General features: G+C 54.2%; 1 protein-coding gene across 1 annotated transcript in view; it reads right to left on the reverse strand.

Moving 5' to 3' along the window:
• Positions 1 to 2,575: 2,575 nt before the first annotated feature.
• The window catches only part of CACNA2D4 (calcium voltage-gated channel auxiliary subunit alpha2delta 4), a 106,741-nt gene continuing 87,878 nt past the window's right edge, over positions 2,576 to 21,438 (reverse strand). The window contains exons 26-37 of the mRNA XM_044228122.1: positions 16,446 to 16,507; positions 15,391 to 15,435; positions 15,171 to 15,233; positions 10,070 to 10,140; positions 9,616 to 9,691; positions 8,996 to 9,048; positions 8,584 to 8,639; positions 8,256 to 8,276; positions 5,577 to 5,694; positions 3,790 to 3,902; positions 3,407 to 3,489; positions 2,576 to 2,680 (exon numbers count right to left, since the gene is read on the reverse strand). Of these exons, the coding sequence (XP_044084057.1) occupies positions 2,576 to 2,680; positions 3,407 to 3,489; positions 3,790 to 3,902; positions 5,577 to 5,694; positions 8,256 to 8,276; positions 8,584 to 8,639; positions 8,996 to 9,048; positions 9,616 to 9,691; positions 10,070 to 10,140; positions 15,171 to 15,233; positions 15,391 to 15,435; positions 16,446 to 16,507 (866 nt within the window). The remainder of the gene's footprint in view (positions 2,681 to 3,406; positions 3,490 to 3,789; positions 3,903 to 5,576; positions 5,695 to 8,255; positions 8,277 to 8,583; positions 8,640 to 8,995; positions 9,049 to 9,615; positions 9,692 to 10,069; positions 10,141 to 15,170; positions 15,234 to 15,390; positions 15,436 to 16,445; positions 16,508 to 21,438) is intronic.

Here is a 21,438-nt window from a genome sequence, read left to right on the forward strand (position 1 = left end):
ACCCAGAGACACGGGGATGAAGGAGACAAGGCCAGACCAGGAGCTTTCCCAGCACTTCCTAATTTTGGTTTCTAGTGTATGTGCTGCTGAAGTGAGCACCTAATCTTGGTTTTTAAGTGATAGGGCCAAGAAAGTTGATAAATTTGCCTGAAAGTGTTCTCCCTGGGTGGGCAGGGAGGTCAGGCCTTTCAAAAGACAGGCTTGCTGTCCTAGAGAGAAGAACAAGCAGCCTGTGTCTGGGAGTTGGTAATAGAGGTCAGATGCTGTTGAAGACCAGAACGTTTATTAACACCAAAGAGAGGCAGAGGGGTGCACGTGGGCACTGGGTGTTATTGGTGGTGAAGGTGCCTGAGCAAGTCAGGAAGTGTTCATGCAGCCATGCCTGTCATGATAAGGTCTGGACAGGATGATGGGGAAGCTCTGAGCAATGGCACCTGACTGGAGAAAGGGTTCCCTGTTGTGCCAGATGGAAACCTGTGATCTTTGCCTATAGTTCTTGACATCTACATTGTCATTTCTTGGCCAACTTCTCTCCTCCCCAAGGAGGTAATAGACCTAACAGTAGTTAACATGTAATTTGTGCTTATTGTATGCCCAGCACACTGCATGAATAAAGCTCTTTCCCAATAATTTACAGCCAGTTCTCAGGTCTCTGCTGCAGTTTCCTGGTCTACAATATGGGACAGATAACAGTACCTACTTCAGAGGATTGTTGCCAGATTTAAATGAGTTAATGCCCCTTACTTACCAGGTACCTGTAAGCCTTAGCCATTCCTAGCATTATTTTGCCACTTAAACTGGCTGAGCAAGTGAGTTTGAGTCACTCTCTTCTCTGAGGCTCTACTTGTTCAGCTGTAAGTAGGGCTGCTAATGCCGACCTCACAGGCTTGTGAGACTAAGTGGTGAAAGTGACGTCATCTTATCAGTAATGTAAGGCATTTTACAAATACGGCAATGAATGCATTGTTCAGAGTTGGCCCACTGTAGAGGGGAGGGGGGCCATTTGCTGGTGGGAAGCTTGTACTCTGAATTGTGGAGGGCCGAGAAGGGTCTCCCGAGGCCCGGCATGCTGTCCATGCTCATCTTGGGGCTTGGCTGGACTTCCTCGTTGGATGTTGGTTGAATTTAAAGTTCTGAGGCCACCTCAGAATTTCTACATGGTTCTGCCTTTAATGTTGCTCTCACAGTGGAGCCAGGTTTTCGGGGGAGGGAGGAGGAAGCTCCAGGGCCCTAAGACCCTGGGGGAGGTGTGCATGTGGAGAGTAAGTTCCCAGATACAGCTTCCCTCCTGGTGGACTCTGCTGTGCATGTTGGAATGTTCCTTGAAATGCCCACCCCAGGGATAGAGTCAGGCAGTCTTTTTTAAATTTTTATTTTATTTTATTATTTTTAAAAGATTTCATTTATTCGTTTGAGAGAGAGAGAGAGCACAAGCATGGGGAGAGGCAGAGGTAGAGGGAGAAGCAGGCTCCCCACTGAGCTGGGAGCCTGACATGGGGCATGGGGCTCAGTCCCAGGACATGGAGATCAAGGTAGTCTCTTTTATAAAGATAAGTGGCTAGAACAGACCACTGCGGGAGCTGGCCCTTCCGGGGAGTCTGGAGCTAGCCTTCAGGAGACCCCTCACCAGACCACTGTGAAGGACTGTGACCTCCCCTGTTCTATCACCTTTTAGTGCAGGAGCTATATATTTTACCCTATTGGCTTTTACTCAGATGCAAAAGTTTCTGTATGTTAGCATTTTGTAAAGACATTTTTAGAAGTTTTAGAAGCCATAGTTTGCAGACATGCCACAGTAATATAAAAGGATTTAATACCTGTTCCTGTTCTGGGTTTTTCCCATTACTAGTTACTTCTTTGCCGCCCCCCCCTTTCTGAGCAGCAGCTAGGAAATTGACCTATTCCCTCACCATGCATCTCATTTTGAGAAAGCTCTATTTCAGGTGGGGGCATGTTCTTCATCTCATTTCTGCTGTTGGCCTCGTTCTGTCCCTCTTTCTCATACCTTGAAGTTCTTGGATTCTACTGAAGACCAACCAGGTTCATTAGAAACAGCTAACCCGGGGCACCTGGGTGGCTCAGTGGGTTAAAGCCTCTGCCTTCGGCTCGGGTCATGATCTCAGGGTCCTGGGATCGAGCCCCCATTGGGCTCTCTGCTCAGTGGGGAGCCTGCTTCCTCCTCTCTCTCTGCCTGCCTCTCTGCCTACTTGTGATCTGTCTGTCAAATAAATAAATAAAATTTTTGAAAAAAAAAAGAGCTGACCCTTGGCTGGGTCTGGGCTTCTGGAGAATAGATGCAATTAACTTCTTTTGTCTTGGTCCAAGTTGAGCTCCCGGTGGACTCCTGAAGAGGAGGTAGGAAGGATGGTACTAGGCTCCCTGGAAGGCCTTTAAGAAGTGGTTTCTGGTTCCATCCGGCAATCTCAGGAGGCAGGAACCATTAGCCCAAGACAGATGTACAGTGACCTGGGTGATAACCCAGCTGTAGTGAGGTGGATCCCACGGCAGGGGCCGACTCTTGAGAATGTCTCTGGAAGGATCATCTTGTCAAAACAGAGGTGAGGTTGGGTGGGTGTCACCGCAGCAACTGGGGTGGTAGCCCCCAGGCACACAGAGGCAGCAGGAGCATGGGGAGCGAGGCTGAGGTGTCTGCGGTGCCGCCACACTCCTGCGCATTTTCCTGTGAACCCAGAGCAGAGATGAAAAGGTAGCCTTCAGGATGAGGCAAGGAAGAGGGAGGAGGGCCTCTGGGACTAATAGCCAAAACCCTGGGGTAAGAGGGAAATCCCAGAAAATGGAGGAAACACTGCCACCTTTTTTAGACCGCCTATTTTTTAGGGCAAAGGAGAGGCTGTGCACTCAGCCCAGAATTGGGTTCAAGCCTCTGCTTGTCCCTAGTCTTACAGTGGCTGTGGGACCATTCCTCTTAGAATGACTTTGGGGAAGCCATCAACTCTGGAAACTTAGTTGATGTGGATTATTTGTGGCATATTCAACAAAGACAATACCATGAGTAAGGCACCCAGCTTGAGGCCTTAAGCTAAAAGCACCTTACATAGTGGGCACTCAATTAATGTCATTAGCATATGTCATGTGCATATATTAGCTTCCTCGTTTGGAGCTAACTGCAGTAGTAATGAAGGCAATATGGGGGAGCTGCGTTTGAAATCACTGAGGGCCCAAACCCTAGGAAATTTGGCCCTTAGCTCCTGGTTGCCTCCACATGTGAACGCCACAGGGGCCTGAATGTCCATGCACATGCATGAATGTGTTCCACGGACATGCACAAGCAGGGCTGTATTCATAAGCATCAGCTCCCATCTGCAAATGCACAAGCCCCGTCCAAGAGCCCAGGATTTGTGGATGAAGACCAAGCCCCGCCCCTTTGCTCCCCTCCAGCCCTTACCTCTGGATGGAAGGCGTGGCAGGAATCTGGTCTCCTTCGAAGCTTCTGTGAGCGTAGCCTGTCACACTTGACGGACGAATTATGTGCGGAAGTCACTGTTAAGGCGAACATCTCATGACAGCAGCGAATTCTGGAGATTCTAGAGACTAAGTCTGGGAAGAGCCTAGCCCAGGTGGGACCAGCTGCCTTGCAGAAGAAGGCACCCAGGGGTTGGGGGGAGGGGAGGGGAGGGGTCAGGGAACAAATCCGGAAGCCCTGGTTGGGAGGCCGAGGATGTTGGTGGGGAGGGAGGATGGCCTCGCCTCTCAATATCTGAGCTCCTCAGTGACACCAACACCTCCATCCCTCCCCCAGCCCTCATTTCCCGGAAGCTGGAAGGATATATTTGACCTCGGTAGCTTCCTGCAGGACTGGTGGGAAGATGCTACAGTCACAGGTGGGGTCTGTCACCAGGAGGAGAAGGTTACTGCTGGGAATCTGTTGCATCACAAATATCCTGTGGCCAAGAGAGACGTGGGTCGCGGAACCGCTCTGTGGCAGGCTCAGCTTGGAGCTTCTAGGGGATTTCTGGGGACTTAGAGTGTGGAATGGGGGTGGCAAGGGAAGGAACAGAACTGTGAGGCTGGTCAGATGAGGCAGCTGCAGGGACAGTCCTAGGCGAGGAACTCTGTTCTCTGGGCTTATTTTACCCACAAGCCTTTGCAGCTGTACTGCCCTCTAGCAGACTGGAGGTGAGGCAGTTCAAACTGAGATAATTCTTGAGAGGGAAAAGAATTGTCATTAATATATTCAGAGACAGCAGGCATAAATCAAGACTGTCCCAAGCAGATAGAGACGTGTGGCTGGGGCAGGCCGTGCCGGAAAGATGCGGTGCTCAGGCTTGGCCACAAGGTGGCAGAGCCCGCCCGCACACGGCCCTGGAGAGCCGCCAGAGGGAGGGAGGAAGAGATCAGGGAAAGCCTGTCTGCCCGAGGCCTGGTGCCTTATGTAACAGTAGCTGCCACTTCCTGAGCATTTCCTCTGGGGTGGATGATTTCTCTCTCTCACACACACACTTAACCGCAACCACTCCGAGGGAGGTTGCTGTCCTTCCTGTTTCGTGGAGGAGAACCCAGAGGCTAGAAGAGGTGAGGTAACTTGCCCAACGTTACAGGGCTGCGGAGCAGCAGAGTGTTTTTGAACTCGAATCTGTCTACCCTGAAGTCCGTGCCTTACACCAGACCACTTACTTCATTCTCACGACAAGCCTTTGAGATAAACGGTCACAGGAGTTCCCAGAAAACCGCTCTGGAGAGGTTACCGTCCACCGACATCACACACTAGTAGGACCGTCCCATGCCAAGTCTGAGGCGTTACACTAGAAAGTAATTCCCCTGAGGTCTGGGGAGTCCAAGGGACGTCCCGAGAAGCCCTTGGCGAATGGCTGAGCTGGCTGAGTGGACACCTTAGAGGCGGCCCAGCACAGAACTTCACAAGTTGGAAGGTCCCCGAGGTCAGGGAGGGAGTTGTCGGGAGAGAAGTTTCTGTCGGGCCTCCCTGCCCCCCTCAGGCCAGCGCAGGCCGGAGCCGGTGGGATGCAGTTGGTCTCACGGCTTGCACACGGGCAAGGCCTGAGTCTCTGCGGGGCGCACACACAGGCTCCAGGCCGGCCACGGAGAGGAGAGGCCGGTGTGACCTGAGAGCGCGAGGGGCCGTCTGCCAGCCCACCACTCCCGAGAGGGCCCCCACGCTGGCCTGCTTCTCCGCACAGACAGATCTGAGGGGCGCCGACTGGCCTCTTCCTCACCGCTAGCCTCGCCTCCCGGTGCCTTCCCAGGGCCTGCGGATGCCCCTGGGCCTGCACGGGGCTGGCTGCCGCTGAGCTGCTGTGGGCTAAGCAGGTGTGTGTGACCCACACTGAAAGGGCCTCCGAGAGGGGCTGTGGGAGACTTTCTTTTGGAGCCTGGGGTAGGGTGGGTGGGCCCAGATCTGGCCTCCGGACCACTTCTACCAAACCGTCCAGTGCCCCCAGCCAGCCTGCCCTCTGCCCCCGCCCATGTTTCCTTCACGAAGGAAAAGAGGAAGCAAAGATGGGGAGGGGTGGGTGGGTGTGGGTGTGGTGGTGTGTCGTCGGGGGTAGGGGGAGGGAGGAGCCCAGCTGTGGTCAGGCAGCGCTGCCCTCGGATCTTACTTCTGGCAGGCTCCACACTCAATGATCCCATTGGTCTCCCGGATGGCTGTCTGGTGCACAAACACAGGGTACTCTGTGTCACACGGCTGCAGCACGTCCTGTTTCTTGTGCTTTTGGGCTGCAGGGAGACAGAGTTACAGATGGGGAAAGGGGCATTGCCAGATGAGAGGGCCCAGGAAGCCATGCCTGGGGGGGTCTCAGCTGCAACCCTGGCTGGCAGGCATGGTCACTACTGTGCAATAGAACACCCTTTTGTCCCTTTGTCAGAAGGTTCTCAGGGCTCGGAGAGGAGGAGGGGAGGAAGGAACACAGGGAAGGAAAAGGGACAGAAAAAATGGAGCAGATGGTGTCACAGTGGGAAGGGCAGCAGACCGGCACGGGGGGCCTTGGCTCTCTGTGGGTGATTAGCACACTAGCCCTGTGACCTGGGGGAAAACCACCTCCCCCCCTTGGAAGCCTGATCTTCAGTGTAAGCCGGCTGGTGGGAGAAGGGCTGGGCGGGGACCCCTTGAAGGCTCCAATCAGCACTGATATCCAGGGTCTGAGAGGAGAGCAGAGGCAGGAGGAGGGCCGAGGGGTGACTTGGGGGACACTTTGGTCTCTTAATCCTACCCCTCCCCCCCATTCATTGTATACAGGTGACATTTCTCAAGTCTAGCTACTGTGCTCTGCACATGCAGCACACAGACCAGCCCTAGGCTTGCTCCCTAACCACCACACCTCCCCGCCCAGCCCCCCCCCCCTCCCCGCCCAACACCAGTTTTGAGCAGAGCAGCAAGGGCTGAGTGCCAGCCTGCCTGGGCCTGGGAGAGAGAGCCAGCAGGGGCCTCCAGGGCCCAACGTGGCCAAAGCCCAGGAGACACAGCTCCCAAGCTTTCCGGCTCCTTAGTGGTACACTGAGTCCCCTCAGGAACAAAGGATGAAGCGAGCAGGACTCGGAAAAACGAATAGCAAAGGCCCGGGCAGCCCAGTCCTGGAGGACACACATTGCGCCTGAGGTGAGCAAAGAGCCAAACGGGGCTGGTTCACGGACTGAACGGCATTATTTTTGGTCAAAATAGCAGCCCCGGTTTGTTAACACAGCGCATCTGTTTCTTCCGGGCACTTCTCTGCGCTTTCTGGGTTCTTGGCGCCTATCTGTGGAATGGGGAGGGTGGGCAGGGTCACCCCCATTTCATAGACCCCCATCTCAGGATCACACGGGGCTTAGCAGGAGAGGGCCCAGACCCAGAAACTTCCCACTAGACCGTGAAGGCAAAAGGGAAGGCCAGTCTGTGGGCAGAGAAGTGCGAACTGCGGGGCAGAACCGCAGTGTTTAGTCGGGGCTCTGCACACTCTGTCGGTTTCACCAGACCTTCCAGGGCTGCTGCTGGGCACTCTGACTGTGTGGGCACCCTGGCTAAAGCCTGCAGGAGCCTGGCGGCCGACTCCCTCCTGGGCCCAGTTATACTGGCCTTGTCCCCCGTGGGGGCTAGCTCAAGGCTGGGCCAGTCACCCGAGCCACTTCGTGTGGGTAGATTATCTCCATGACAACGATAGGGACCATGCGGACAACGACAGACTGGAGTGGGCCTCCACGCAGCTGGGACAGGGCCTCCCTCAGGGCCTCCCTCAGTCCATGTCCTTGGACTCCAAGTCCAGCGCTATTCACTGAGGACATGGATGAGTGGCTGAACCAGGCCTCCTGGGCAGGACGGAGAAGCTCCAGGGGCAGCTTCCCTGAAGAGGAGAAACTGTGAACCAGCAGACGGAAGGAGATCGTTCTCAGCGTTTGCAAGATGTAGCTGCTGGCAGGGAGAGAACGGCAGGGAGGGGAGCTGTGCCCCCGGCCCATGTTCCCATGCAGAGGGAGGAGGGCCCTGTTTCTAAATGGGTTGTGACACGTGGTTCCTGGTTCCTGTCACAGACACCATCAGGAAGCCAAACTCTTAACAAAAATGGGGTGGGGAGAATAGCCCAGGCAGTGGAGATGTTCCAGAACCCCATGGAAAAGGCTCTATTGACGGAGGGGTTGAGCAAGGCTGGTTAAAGCGAGACAGTCTGTGTGGTAGGGAACCCCCCAGCTACTCTGGGTGTGGAAGCCAAGGACTGCCTTTTGCGTTTAAAGGTCAAGTGGCTTCGCTCTTCTGGGAGAGCAGTCTAGAGTCACAGCTGGTTGAGACAGAGGACATTTCTTTGGTTCATGGTGGGGCCTGTGGAGGGCACTGTCCTCAGACCCAAGGTCACAGGAGATGTATTATCCCTAGAGTGTCCAAGTGACCAGACCTAGCCTCCACCTGCCACCCCCTTAACCCTGCACACTGCTGGGGGCTCGGTGGACACAGGGAGCTGGAGGCACCCCTGTTTCCTGCTCCACGAGGAGACCTGGCGGCTGCTTACCTGCACGTGGTCACAGCCACTGGGCCACATCACGCTTCCTCCCCTTGGAATCATAAGTGAGCTCACCCAGGGAGATGGCTGGAGGTTCTGTTTGCCCTGGGCTAGGACTATACTTGTGTGGGACGAGATCTGGGCGACACCCTCATGCCTTAAGGGATGGGGCTTTTGAGTGGGAGAGGGCCTCTGAGTTAGGGGTTCCCTGGATGAAGAGAGCTCAGACTTCCTTGGATGGAGAGCTGAGGACAGTCCCTTTTCGAAGTCCCTCCCCGCACCCCCAGAAACCTCGGCGAGGCTACTCACAGTGATGGAAGACAGCTTTGGCTGTCCAGGACATGATGGGCACGATGTCACATGGAGGGCAGGATGGCACAGGGTGGCGATGTCGCATGGAATGAATGATGTCACACGGAGCAGTGGTGTCCCGAGATGGCAGTGGTATGATGTCACACAGAGAGGTGAGGGGAGCCAGAAGTGAGGGGAGGCCATGAGAGGGGGCCTGGTGGGGTGAGATGGGAGGCACAGACTCTCCAGAGTCCCCAGCCCATTGGTCATCCTCCCAGAGGTGACAGGTTCCTACTGAAATGGCTTTGAGAGCAAACACTCCATTTTTGCAGTCCTGCGTACTCACCCTCAGCCCCACTGTCCGCTGGCCAGGAGCCCCATGCACTCCACTCCAGAAGGATCCTGTCAGACACAGAGCTGAATCCCCAAGACCCGGTGCCTGACCAGGGGGCCTGAAGGGTTGGAGCACCAGAGCTCCCTGGCGGCCCCTGGTCCAGCCCCTCTCCTCCAGGACACCCTCTTCCCTGCTTGGGGCTCCTGGGTGAGCAGGGAGCCTCCCCACTGGGCAGCAGTGTGTTTGGGGGGCAGGCGCGAGACACCCGGGGGTCTCGCCTGCCTCCTCTGGGGTTCTGGGGACCTCATACAGCTCCTGCTCAAAGGGCTCCCTCATAAGGCACACCTGCATGAAGTCCCCCCAGTTCCAGTCTCCCCCCCACGTCTCCCCCCCCCCCCACCTTCCAGGCGCAGACATCACTCACAGCAAGAGCTCATTCACCAGCCACCTGGTAGCGGTCAGGAGGGCAGAGATTGGCTGGGAAAGAGAGGGGACACAGGGTTAGGCCCAGGCCCCAGGAGAGGGCGCTCCCCTGGGCACCGTCATTAAAGAACAGCACGTGCGGAGGAGGGAGGAGCTTCCCCCCTGCCCCTTCCGGCTGCCACCATCTCCCACCCCTTCCCAGCAGAGGGAGCATTTACAACTGTTATGTGATAAATTCCTAGGGCACTTGGGGTTCGACCATGCCCATCAGGAGGACTCCTCGAGTTCTCTCCCTGATGAGCCACTTGGTGCTGCTCCTGGCATCCTTTGTGATACGTGTGAAAGCACTTACTTGCAAGTGAGGCAGGAACAAAACAATCCAGGGGCTGCCCTCTGCTTTCTCTTCCAGAGGCTTGTTGCCTCAGGGAGCCACCAGAACAATCCCCAGAAGCCCGGGAGAGAAGACCCACAGGCCCGGGGCAGGGGCAGGCTGAGGACAGGGAGCAGGGGTGTGGGTCCGGGTGTGTGTGTGGGGGGAGATTTGACATTACTTTCTGGTCCCAGTCAAGAGTGGGGTCCTGGGGGTAGTGGGTGGGAAGAAAGGTCTGGGGTGACACTCACGCTGACCAGGGGCCGGGCGGCACTGGGGTGATGACTCAGGGGTCTGCACATGGCCTGGTAGTCATACATGGTCACTCTGAAAATCAGAAACAGGACCTGGGGAGTCAGGCCTTCCCGCAGCCGGGGTGGGGGTTTGCTACAGGGTTCCCATTTCCCAGGCTTCCTGAGGGCGAGGGAGGGAGGTTGCGCGATCAGACGATTTCATCTCTGCACTTCCACTGCTTTGAAGACACGGTACAGCAAATTCGATTTTCCCTCTAAGGGCCCATATGACCTCATACCCCTCTCCACCTCATATCTAGTCTCTGGCTTCAGAAAGGTTGCTCTGTTAGCTCTTTGGGGCTTTCACTGTGGGTTTTTGAGGTCAGGATCCTGATATCTGTCGGGACCAGTTAGCATCAGCTCCTGCCTTTTCTGTGTGTATTCAGTCTGGGGAGAAACATGTCCCACTTACTGGCTGAACACCCCCATGCTGAGCAGCTGGGTCATGAGAGCGCCATCCACCTCCCCCAGGAATCTTCCCATCTGTGAGGGCGAGAGAGACAGGGAGAGAGAGAGAGAGAGAGAGATGGAGAGGGAGGGAGGGATGAGGAGGGAGAGTGGGAGAAAGAGGAGGAAGAAAGGGAGGGAGGAGAAGAAGAGGAGGGAAGCGGGATGAAGGCTTCTAAGTCTCCCACATTAGGCCAGGGCTCACTGCTAGCTCCAGACTTTGGGGGTGGGTTGGGTCTCCCCTATAGATACCTGGCAACAGAATCAGAACTGTACCCATTCCACCGGCTCCCTTCCCCTTTAACAGGCTCCCCTGCCCTATTCTTTATCTTAGCACTTTTCATTTAGTTGGCTATGAAATCAATCTAGGGGCTACGATTGGATTTTTTTTTTTTTTTTTAAGAAGGCACAGAATTCCTTTGGGCAGTTTGGTGTGAACTGTGTGTAGTCAGGTTAAAAAAGGTTTTGTGAAATTTGATTTGTCGTAGATGGTGCGTGTGTATGTCCCAGGTCAAATGTAACATGTATCTCTTTCTGTGAGTCATGGTCAAAAAAGGTTCAAAAGCAGCCGTCTTCTGCCTCTCACACTGGCATCCTCATCGCCCAGCCAAACACAATTTGAGAACTCGGTGCTGCCTTTGATTTCTCTTCCCTCTCCCCTCCCCTTCCCAGTTACTCAGTGTGCCCTGCTGGTTTGTCCTTCACCTTCTGACTCCTTCACCCAGACCTTTGTCCTCCCCGCGGTCTACTCCACCCTCCTAACAGGGCTCTCTCCCAGTCCCCAGCCCTGCTGCCAAGACAGCTGAGATTTGGTCTCTCTCTCTACTTTTTTTTTTTTGTTTCCTAAAGAGCAAAATAGGATCCTCCTTCCCCCGAGTCCCTCCTTCATGGCCCAGTCAGCCAGCACTGGTGAGCACCCACCACGTGCACCAGCCCAAGGCCGTACCCTCCAAGCCCGCAAAGTCCCCCAAGTCGGATGACAGTCAAGCCTCCTATGATTTGGCTTCAGGCTGCCTTCCAGCCTCACCCCTACACTGACCTCCCCACCTGCCCTGGTCTCTTGCTTCTGCGGCCTTCTCAGCATGGCAGAGAGGAAAGAGCCTGGACTTCAGCATCAGATTTTGATTCAGATCCTGGCTCCGGCACTGCCCACTGCGTGGCCATGGGCCGGGGAGGGGATAGCGTGTGCCAAGCATCTGGAACACGGCGAGGGCTCCGTATGTGGTGGGCATAGGATAAGGAGCTGCTCTGGCCTTGGCTCTTCTCTCTGCCTGGACAACCCTTCCCCAGTCCTTACTCCAAGGAGCTTTCCTTGTTGTCCTCCTCCAGGAAGTCTTTCTTTTCTCACCTTTCCAGCTGGACTTAAGGCCTCCCTCCTCTGCACGAACGGAGAAGCTAAGGACAAAGGCGCGCGGGATGGGACATGCAGGCTTGTCTGAGCTCTGCGCTCTCTTTGGCCAGAAGGCCCCTCTGTTCTGAGGCCTGCGAGGCTTCTTGGAGCAGGGCAGTGGAGAGAGCAGAGGACAGCAGGGAGGAGTCGAAGGCATTTAGGGGAAAGACTAGCAAGTGGAAAGGTGTGAGGTATCCGTTCCTGCCATTCTCCAAAGTGCAGCCCTGAAGCCGCCTGAAGTTCCTTGAGCTCGCGCGATCCCTCTCCATCAGCTGTGGGTTGCTTCTTGCTGTTGCAGGGACCAGATGTGTGTGCTCCTGCCTTACCAGACGGCGAGATCCTGTGGGCAGACATCTACCTCCCGGCCCCCCGCACACCACCCAGTGTCTTGCTCGTGGTTACTGTTCCGTGCATCTTTGCTAAAGGAATGTGTGAGGGATTGAACAGGGAATGAATGAGTGACCGGAGTTTTCTCCCTGGGAAAGTGCAGTGGAGTGGAAATGAGGCTGGCTCAAATTCCCACAAGGCTTTTCTTTCCAAACTCTACACTTATTCATCAAAACCACCACAGTTCAGACACTTGATTCTGAGAATATGAGCTCCTGGACAAAGGGAAAAAAATGAATCCTCTTCTGTACATAAACAACGTGACTGACCGGGCTCCCCTTCTTCAGCTAAGGCAAGCCGGATTTGAATTAGGGTAGCAGTGTGTTCGCCTAAAAGACTACATTTCCCAGACTCCCCTGTGGCCAGAGTTGGCCAATGAAATCTGAGCAAAGTCACCATGTGGGACATCCGGGAATCTGTTTAAAGGGAGAAGACTCCATAGGAGAAGTACCTCATTCATGGCTGTTTCCCTTCTGGTCTGGAAAAGGGACAAGAAGGCAGGAGCTCCTTTAGCCATGTTGTGACCTTGAGGATACAGACACCTGGTGACCAGACCGTACCAGTCCTGGGCTACCTTCATCTACTCTTTTATGTGAGAGAATAAACCTTTGATTTGGTTAAAACCCTGTGGTGGGGGCTCCACTGCTGACAGCAGAACACAGTTCTTAGCTGATCATTTCATTGGAACTTCATCAGAGTCAATCAGTGCCTCAAAAAGGTAGATTGACTTAGTTCCTGACCCTGCAAAGCTGAAGTCCAAACACTCAAACTGGAGCACCCTTGTCAGTTCAGGGCGCCCAGACTGACTGCGGGGTCCGTGGCGTCTTTCCAGCCACGGTGCTATCCAGGGTCTGGAAGCTCAGGTCCCTGTACCCTGAGTGCCACCTGCCTTCGGGTTTGCTGGCAGCGGGGCAGGGCTCCATGTTTCCAGGGCACAATCCACAAATAAGCAACGGTCTTTTGGACTGCCCGAGCTCTGGGCTGCATGAAAAGGGCCTGGGGCTGCCTGTGTTTTCAGTGTCTGTAGTGCGTGCTAGGGTGCAGGGAGCAGACAGGGGGCAGGTGGCGGCAGAGAACCCAGAACTGATGAGTATTCCGGGTGGCTGGGCCGCAGCCCCCAGAACTAGGCTAATTTGCATGCCTGTGTGAAGCTCCGGTCCCCAGAGGAAAGGGGGACCTGAGGTTGGGTGGGAGAGCCCGTGATTCTGGGATGGAGCATATGTCTCACAGCCTCTTCTTACCGACGGACAGCCTCGGTTTCTTCTCTAAAAACGTAAGGTGTTCCTTTCTCATGTATAGCCCCCCATCCCCGGGCTCCCCTGAGCTGCTCAGTCTCTTGACAAGTCCCTCTGGCCCCACAGTGGAGCTGGGGAAGCATGTGGGAGAGAGAGCATTAGGACTGTGCTCCAGAGAGAGCCACCCAGGGGGCAGATGGCCAACTGACTTTTTCTTTGGAGGCACCCGGCGTAGGGAAGCAGGGAGGGAGAAGGGATTGCTGAGGAAAATGAGCTGAGACAGGCACATCAGAGGCCCTCTGAGGGCGGAAAGGGTTGCCCTGGTCTGAAGGCAAGCCCAGCATTTTGGGCTGGGGGCAGGGAGGGAGAGGGTGCTGCACCCGCCCTCGGAGAGATTCACCTCCTCATGATGGGGCATTCGATTTTCTAGCTTTGGTGCCCCTGTGAGGTCCATTTTGGAGCTTTCCTGTGTAGGTGCTACCCACAGGCAAGCGGGAGGACTAGGGGTCCCCAAATCTGGGGTGACAGGTCCACTGTAAACATTACAGAGATCTACAGAGCTGTTGTCACTCTCATGGCCCCAGCTGTCTGCTTCTCTTTCTAGGCCTCTGTGGAGGGCTGTAATCCTGTCATCTGTAGTCTTTCATTATAACAATGAACCCTGAGCTGGAAGAGAGGCCCAGGGGGACTAAATGTCTAATCAGTAGGCCTGGAACACCACTGGGGCAGGAGATCCAGGCTGCCCCTGCCCCTCTCGCAGACCACAGACAGCTGGTGCCCTGGGGCTTTGCACTTGCCCTGTTTGTCTGGCAGGAGGGCCTTCGTGAGGTGGGTGGGGAGGAAAGTTGGCATCTGGAGCAGGGACAGTCTTTTCTCCCCAGACTTCTGGGTGGACCTTGGCGGGGACAAGGAGCAGCCTGGACCTTCCGGCATATTAGCCTGGCAGGGAAAGTGCATCCAGATCAACGGCCGCTGTCAGGAAGGGCTAGGCGGTGGTCCTGAGACTTTGTCGGGCTTCAGAGTCAGCAGAGGACTTGTCACAGCAGGGTTGGAGGGCCCCATCCCAGAGCTTCTGACTCGCTCAATCTGGGTCAGGCCCAAGAACTTGCATTCCTATCAAGCTCCCAGATGCTGCTGCTGCTGCTGCCAGTGCCCCCACCACAGGAGTGTGTTTGGGGAGGTGGAGGGGAGTGTGGTAGGGCCATTCGGCAACCACTCACAATGGTCCCAGCCTCTGGGTAGGTTGGACCTGGTAACTCGCTTCTTGTGAATAAAATATAGCAAAAGTGATGGGATGCCACATCTGAAATTAGGTTGCAAAAGACATTGACTTCTGCCTTGTTGTCATTGTCTGTCGCTGGATCTTCTTGGCTTGAAGGTAGAAGGTGGGGCCTTTGGGAGGTCATTAGATCATGAGGTTGCGGCCCTTAGGAATGGGATCTGGTCAGTATCGATGAGACCCCCGAGAGCTCCCTTGCCCTTTGCTCCACACGAGGACACAATGAGAAGTCTGTGACTCAGAAAAGGGCCTTCACCCCGGCGCACAGGCTCCCTGCTCTCTGTGGATGAGCCCCCCAGCAGTGGCCGAAGTGGATTAAAGGGGCAGGAAGGTGATGGAGGGGAGTGGGGTGAGGAGTCTGAGGGTGTCTGCACTCTGGGAGGAGGCTTCTAAGGCCAGGCCAGTCAGCATCATGGCCAGAGCACAGAAAACATGGGAGGCCCTGCGGTGGAGCCGGGCAGAGCCTCTCCTCGTCGTGTGGACAGTTTCCCTACCAACCATGGGACGAGGCTGGATTAGGGAGAGACAAAATAAAGAAATAACATTTTCTCTGATGATCTGAGTGAAGCGTCTGCATTTTGTGGTCTTCCTACACTGACTTGGCTTGGAGAAGAGACTCTGCATTCTTCAGACTCTTCCCTCTAATCTGCCCTAAGCTGCCATTACTTCCTGGTGCCCCAAGCCGCCATTAGCAACCACGGTCAGACCTTTCCTTGACTGGCCCGTCTGGGGGATGACCCGACTCCTCCCTCCTTCCACCTCCCGGACACCTTACCTCCTGAGACCGCCCTGAGATCAGGATGAACCCGTTGTTGTCGATGACAAAGCAGTCCAGCTCCTGGGGAGAGACCGGGAGGGAAGTCATGGCCAGGCCCTGACCGCTGGGCCTGGCCTGGTGTGTGGGGAGCACCCCCATGTCTAGTGCAAAGGCACCCTCTTTAGTTTGGGGGCCCATGGTTCCCGCTCCCCCCCCTTTCCCCTGGGGCAGAACTTACACTGTCCTGGCAGCTCTCTGGGCAGGGTCCATCCACTGGGCTGCACTGGAAGGAAGAGGAGAAACTGTACGTGGTGTGTGCCTCCGTGTATGTGTGTGTCAACGCGGGAGACACGCACCGCATGAGCACGTCTGTGTCGTGTGTGGGTTATGTGTGTGCTTGTGTTTGTGTGAGGGGGGATGGTGAATGTGTGTTTGAGGCATACTTGTGTGTGTGCGTGTGTGTACACACTGTGCTGGGTGTGCGTCTGTGTAGGGCGTATGTGGTGTATTGTATGGGTAGGGTGTACATGAGCCGTTTGTGTGTGTGTGGGCACGATACACACGTGTGCTATATGTGTGGGTGAGGCTATGTGTCAGCGGGGTCAGAGCCCTGAGAATCAGGCCCTCACCAGCTGTCCACGCACTGGGGTTCAGCCACATCCCCCTCTGAGGGAACCACACCCCTGCATCCCATGCGTGAGGGTTGGAGATCAGCCTCATTGTGCCAGAAGCCTCCTGGGGTGGCTTCGGAGGCTCCTGTTCTTTGTGTGACCTGGAGGGTGACACTAGGTTACGGGACGGGTGTCCCTTTCCATTCCATCTTCTCCATCTTCATGTCATGGTTCCCTAAACCTGCTCGAAGTGAGGAAGCGGCAACAGCAAGTGGACAGATAGGGTCTTGGAACAGAGGAGCAGATTCTGGTGGAGGAACTTGAGGGAGACTTGAGGAAACCCAGGAAAGGCAGAGGGCTCCAGGGAACCGGGAGAGGAGGCCAGGAGGCAACAGGTGGGCTGGAAAGCAGTCCAGGCTTGGGTTTTGGCTAGAAGGATGGAGGGGCACACGTCTCCTCGCCCCAGGGGCAGGGTTGGTGGGAATACGGGGTCCTACTCATTCCCAGGGCTGAGTGGAGCAGAGAGATCCAGGCCACTCACAGAGGCACAGGGAACGGAGACAGGCAGAGAAGGAAGGGATCCAGGAGAGTTGAGCGAGGGTCCCAGAAGAGAGGGGGCCTCGAGAGGCAGTGGGGCAGCAGGAGGGAGCCTCTGGCCTTGACCTGGCCCCATCACACCCACCTGCCGGGTCGATGCCCAGAATGTGCGCTGCAGGAACTCCAGCCTCATCTGGACGCCCACCGCTGCGGGGAAGTGGGAAGAGGGCAGACAAGACCATCGGTATGTTTTTGGGGAGGGGGATTGTGCGAAGGAAGAGACAGTGAGAGAAAAAAATAGATTCAAGTTAGAGAGAGGAGGTGCATCAGCAGGAACCAAAGGGAGGGGTAGTACCATAGCTGAGTCAGACAGGAGCTTGTGAGAGCCCAGCCCGGACTCCTGGGGGGGCGGTTTCTGTCTCTTTACAGCAGATAATTCTGGAAAATGCTTCCAGAGAAAGATGAGGCCCAGGTTCTAGAGAACAATGAGGGTGGCATTCATCCTCTGATCTTGGGAAACTCAAGGCAGATGCACTGGGCACATTATTCTCCCCTCTCCCAAGGATGGAAGGACAGAGGTAGAAAGACAGAGCCATCTGTTCAAGGTCACGGCGACAAAAAGCAGCAGGCTGAGATGGGAGTTCAGGGCCCCACATGGAGCTTTCTAGATTTCAAGCCTGACACAACAGCCCGTCTTGTACCCAATCCCTGCTCAGGGTCTCCCCTACTTTGTAGGAAGGTGCTTTCCTTGCTGAAAGGTGCGACCAGGTTTACCCAGGTTTGCGGGTTGTTTCCAGAAAACCAGACTTGCTGCCAACTGGCAAAAACTACCCCTTGGTGATGCCACTTACAAGGGGCTACGTATGTCTCTTTGGTTCCCAAACAGGCTTGGAAGACCCAAGCTAGAGCTCACATGCTAAGAGAAATCTGAGGTCAGAGAACACAAAGAAAAGGCAGGTTCTATTGAAAAGAAAAAGAATAGAAAAACTAGGTCGACTTCCTACTGTCTGGAATAATAACATTGAAAATTTTGAGTGCCGGGCACCTTCACATCCATGGGCTTATTTCATCCCCACAGCAGAGCAGTTCTATTCTTACTGGGGCTTCACAGAGGAGGAAACAGGCTTGCGGAGCCGGCCTGCTTGCCTCAGTCCCCTGGCTCCGAATGACAGAACCAGGACGCGCAGCTGGGGTCTGTCTCTGAGGCTCTTAACCTCTCTGTACTTCACGCCTGGGTCACAGTGGTCAGGAAGGAGCTGGCGGGCGTGGGTGAGCAGTCTCCCACCGGGGGCTATGGCTCCCTGGTCCGTACAGGGGGAGTACGACTGCTCCCGCACATTCATGGGACATTCTAATCAACCCATGGCCACTCGGTGGAGAGATTTTCCATTGTGATCATTCTGACTTCCCCAAACTCAGCAGCCGGCTCTTCTCAATGGACTGGAGTTCCAGCAAAGAGCTATAGAATCGTATCCTTTTGTTTTCAATATGAAATGATCCTAGACAAGTTTGGTGGAAAAAAAAATGAGTCCAAGGAAGGGTCAAGGGGCCAGAACTCTGGCCCTGGGTTAGAGCTATGATCTTTGGATTTGTTCCTTGGTTATAGAACAAGTCATGATTATACTTGCCCTAGGAAGGCTGAATGGGTATAAGATTGTTGAGGCTCAAATGGACAGGGGGAGAGAATATTATTCTACACTAGAGCTTTGGTACTCAAACTTGGCATGTGTTAGGATCATCTAGAAGGGGACGCCTGGGTGGCTCAGTTGGTTAAGCATCTATCTTTGGCTCAGGTCACTATCACAGGGTCCTGGGATCGAGCCCCACATTGGGCTCCTCCCAGCTGCTTACGTTCTCTCTCTCCAATAAATAAATTGAATCTTAAAAAAAAAAAAAAAAAAAGAATTATCTGGAGGATTTGTCCCCATCCCCATATGCCTGGGGCGGGGCCTGAGAATTTGCACTTTTAGAGCGCTCCCAGATGGTGTTTGGTGTTGATGCCACTGGACTGGGAACCAGAGTTTGGAAACTGCTCTTCAAAAGCAATGCTGTTTGATTGAACTTTCTGAAATGATGGGGCATCCAAGCTTTGCACTGTTTCATACAGTAGCCACTAGTCACATGTGGCTGTGGAGCCCTTGACATGTGGCTGTTATGACGGAGGACCTGAATTTTAGATTTTTTAAAATATAACTTTAATTAGTTTAAATTTAGATAGCTACGTGTGGCTGGTGGCCACCATATTGGATAACGCAGTTCTAGAGCTCATATGGTTACAGAAGATGGAACCAGGTCTCTGAGAGGCCCCTCCCCCTCCCTTGGAGTCTCATGGCAGCTCTGTGGCTGGAAGCGTGGCTAGCTTTCTTGAGCAGGTCCTCTGATATGGGGACATTTGAGTTCTTTGTGCACTTCCTTGTTGTTGGCTGAAAGGAGTCGGCGAGAAGGACACAAGTACATGGAATTCTTGGTCATGACCGAAACAAAAGACACACGGACAGCAGTAATCCACACACAAAGCTTGTGCTGGAGGGCCCAGTGTTTGCTGGCACGTCCCTCCTCCCTTTCACGGTTCCCTCCAGCCCTGGAGGACTGAGGGGACTCCTCAGGCTCTCCCCCTTATTCTTTCTTGTGAGGCCCCCTCTGATACTCATTTTAGACAATTTCTTTCACCTGTAGAATGCTGAGTGAAAGGAGAGGAACCTTCTCAAAATTGTCACGGAGCCATCACACTAATGCTTAGAATGATCAAATCTTTGGGATTAGGAAAGTTTATCTACCCCTGTCCTTGGCTTCCTTGGTCAAAGAGCTTTCTTCCTATTCCTAGAGAGAGACTCTGTCTCTCTACCTGCTTGCTCAGAGCCACGTTACCTAGAATCATGACATTCCTGAGCTAGAAGAAATGCTATGATTCAAACGCGGAGAGTCTTGAGAGAGTGGGGGTTGATTTCCCCTAAAGAAACAGGTTTTTGAGGCTCTTGAGTAGAAATGGGAGGAGTGGGGAGCAAAGCAGGTTCTCTCCCCCCGGGTTCTGTCTCACAGCTGGTGCATAAGCTCCTCTAAGACTAGTTCTGGGTCCTTTGTGTGTGGGATCCGTATGCAGAGCTGAGGACATTCCAAATGTTTACTACCTCTCCATGCTTGAGTCACTGAGAGCATTTCAAACCTCACAGGTTCCAAACTGAACCCGGGCTTTTTCTCCCCAAAATGTGACCCTCCTTGAGACTTCACCATCTGGAACATATTCCACTTAATTGTAATCATTTTCTCTTATCCCTTTCAAGTTCTGCAGACCTTATTCCAAAACACGGTAAGTCCATTTGCTCCACCCTGGGCCAAACCAACATCTCTCTCACTTGCATTAATATTCCAGACCCCCAAGCAGCCTCTCTGTGATCCGTTCTCCAAGAGTCACGACAGTGATCTTTCTGAAGATCATATCACCTCACTCCCTTGCTTAAAGACTTCCAGTGTCTTCCCACTGCTCTTGGAGCAAAATCCAAACTCCTCTGTAATATGGCCTCAAAACCCCACAGGAGCCAGCCCTGCCATTCTCTCTGATTTCAACCTGAATCATCTTCTCTCTCGAACATGCTAGTCTCATTCCCACCTAGGGCTTCTGCATCCGCTGTCCTTCCTTCCTGGGATGCTCTTGCCCTAGAAGTTTACATGGCTGGCTCCTTCTCATCATCGGATCTCATTCCAAATGTCACCTCCTAGAGAGGCTTTCCCTGACCTCTCCAGATAGAGTAGCCCACCCCTTCATCCTTCATTCTCATTTCATCATTTTTTAGTTTCTCAGCAACATGATTTATTTATTTTATTCTCATTTATTGCCTGTCTTGCCTTATTGGCATGGGGGCTAATAGGCAAGAAGGAGAGAGTTCTGATCCCTTGCACCTAGCATCAGACTTAACATATCATGGCGCTCCAAAAATTTTTTTTGAATTAAATAGGTAAATATTTGTGAATTCCACCGAGCCAGCCTCTTGATGGGGAAGGGAGTTCTATAAGATCTCTCAGTCTCGTCCCTTTGGGGCTCGGGACCATGTTGAACTCCTTCCTTCTGTATGGAGCCTCGCCCTCTTACAGATCTGAACGTGAGTCCGTAGAGTTGAAGCTGTGCTCTGATTCCCTTGAAGGCCTAGGAGGGAACCCACTAAGGAATGGGGACTTCGGGTGAGACAGAAAGAACTTCCTCGGGACAGGAGGTGCTAGATCCTGAGGGCAGGGGTTGAGATAGGACTGGGGAGCGAGTGAGGGGCATGGGAACCTCTTCATCAACAGACTGTCTGTTCTTCCCTGCCTCGTGACTTATCATTTCAAACCCTGTTCAAGTCCTGCCTTACAACCCAAACTGTACTTTTCCACCCCAGACACTGAGACAGCCCAGCCTTCTCTCCTGGGAGACCTGTCAGTGTGATGCTTGGGTCTCTGTGCTGCTTGCTCAGGTGGCCAGCCATCGTTAGGACTTCACTGGCCCCCCATGTCAGGGGAGCACCAGGCTGGCCAGCTTCCCTCTCAGCACCTCCTAGCAGCCTGCCGTGTGCAGGAGATCATGCCTCATGGTCTGATGTTTGCAGACAAGCTCAGAACTCTGAGTGCAGAGAGATCCAGCAAAGGGGTCAAGGGAACATGAAGCATCTGGCCATCCTGGGCTGCTCCGCCAGGGGAGCAGTGGGACCTCCCCCTCTTGCCCAGACATGATTGGACCTTGTTTTGGAGCCTGACCTTGGTCCCCAGATCCTGCTACAATTTGATAAAGGTGGAAAAATGACACCCCCTTCATCCTGGCCCTAGCTGGGCCTGTCCTTCCCCCTCCCCCGGGCCTCCTCTTGACCTTCTCTCTCCCCTGCGTCTCAGGTCTTCCTCCAAAGCAGTTTTTCTTTAAGATCTGCTTGACTCTCAGACAACCTAACAAAGAGCCCCGTAAGGCCACAGGCAGCAGGCAGCTTATCAAGATATACCTCTTCACTCCGAGTCCTGGCTGTCACTGTGGCGCTGTTTTGTCGTCACAGACCGCAAAGCGAAACAGCTGTGTGCACAGAGGGAAGGGCTCCCTGTCAGAAGTCATGCTCCCAGGGGTCAGCACCTCCACATCTTAGCCCCAGCTCTAGTATCTCCTTTGTCCTTCTCCCTTC

The sequence above is a fragment of the Neovison vison genome, chromosome 12 (assembly GCF_020171115.1).
Source record: "Neovison vison isolate M4711 chromosome 12, ASM_NN_V1, whole genome shotgun sequence".
Taxonomy (NCBI): domain Eukaryota; kingdom Metazoa; phylum Chordata; class Mammalia; order Carnivora; family Mustelidae; genus Neogale; species Neogale vison.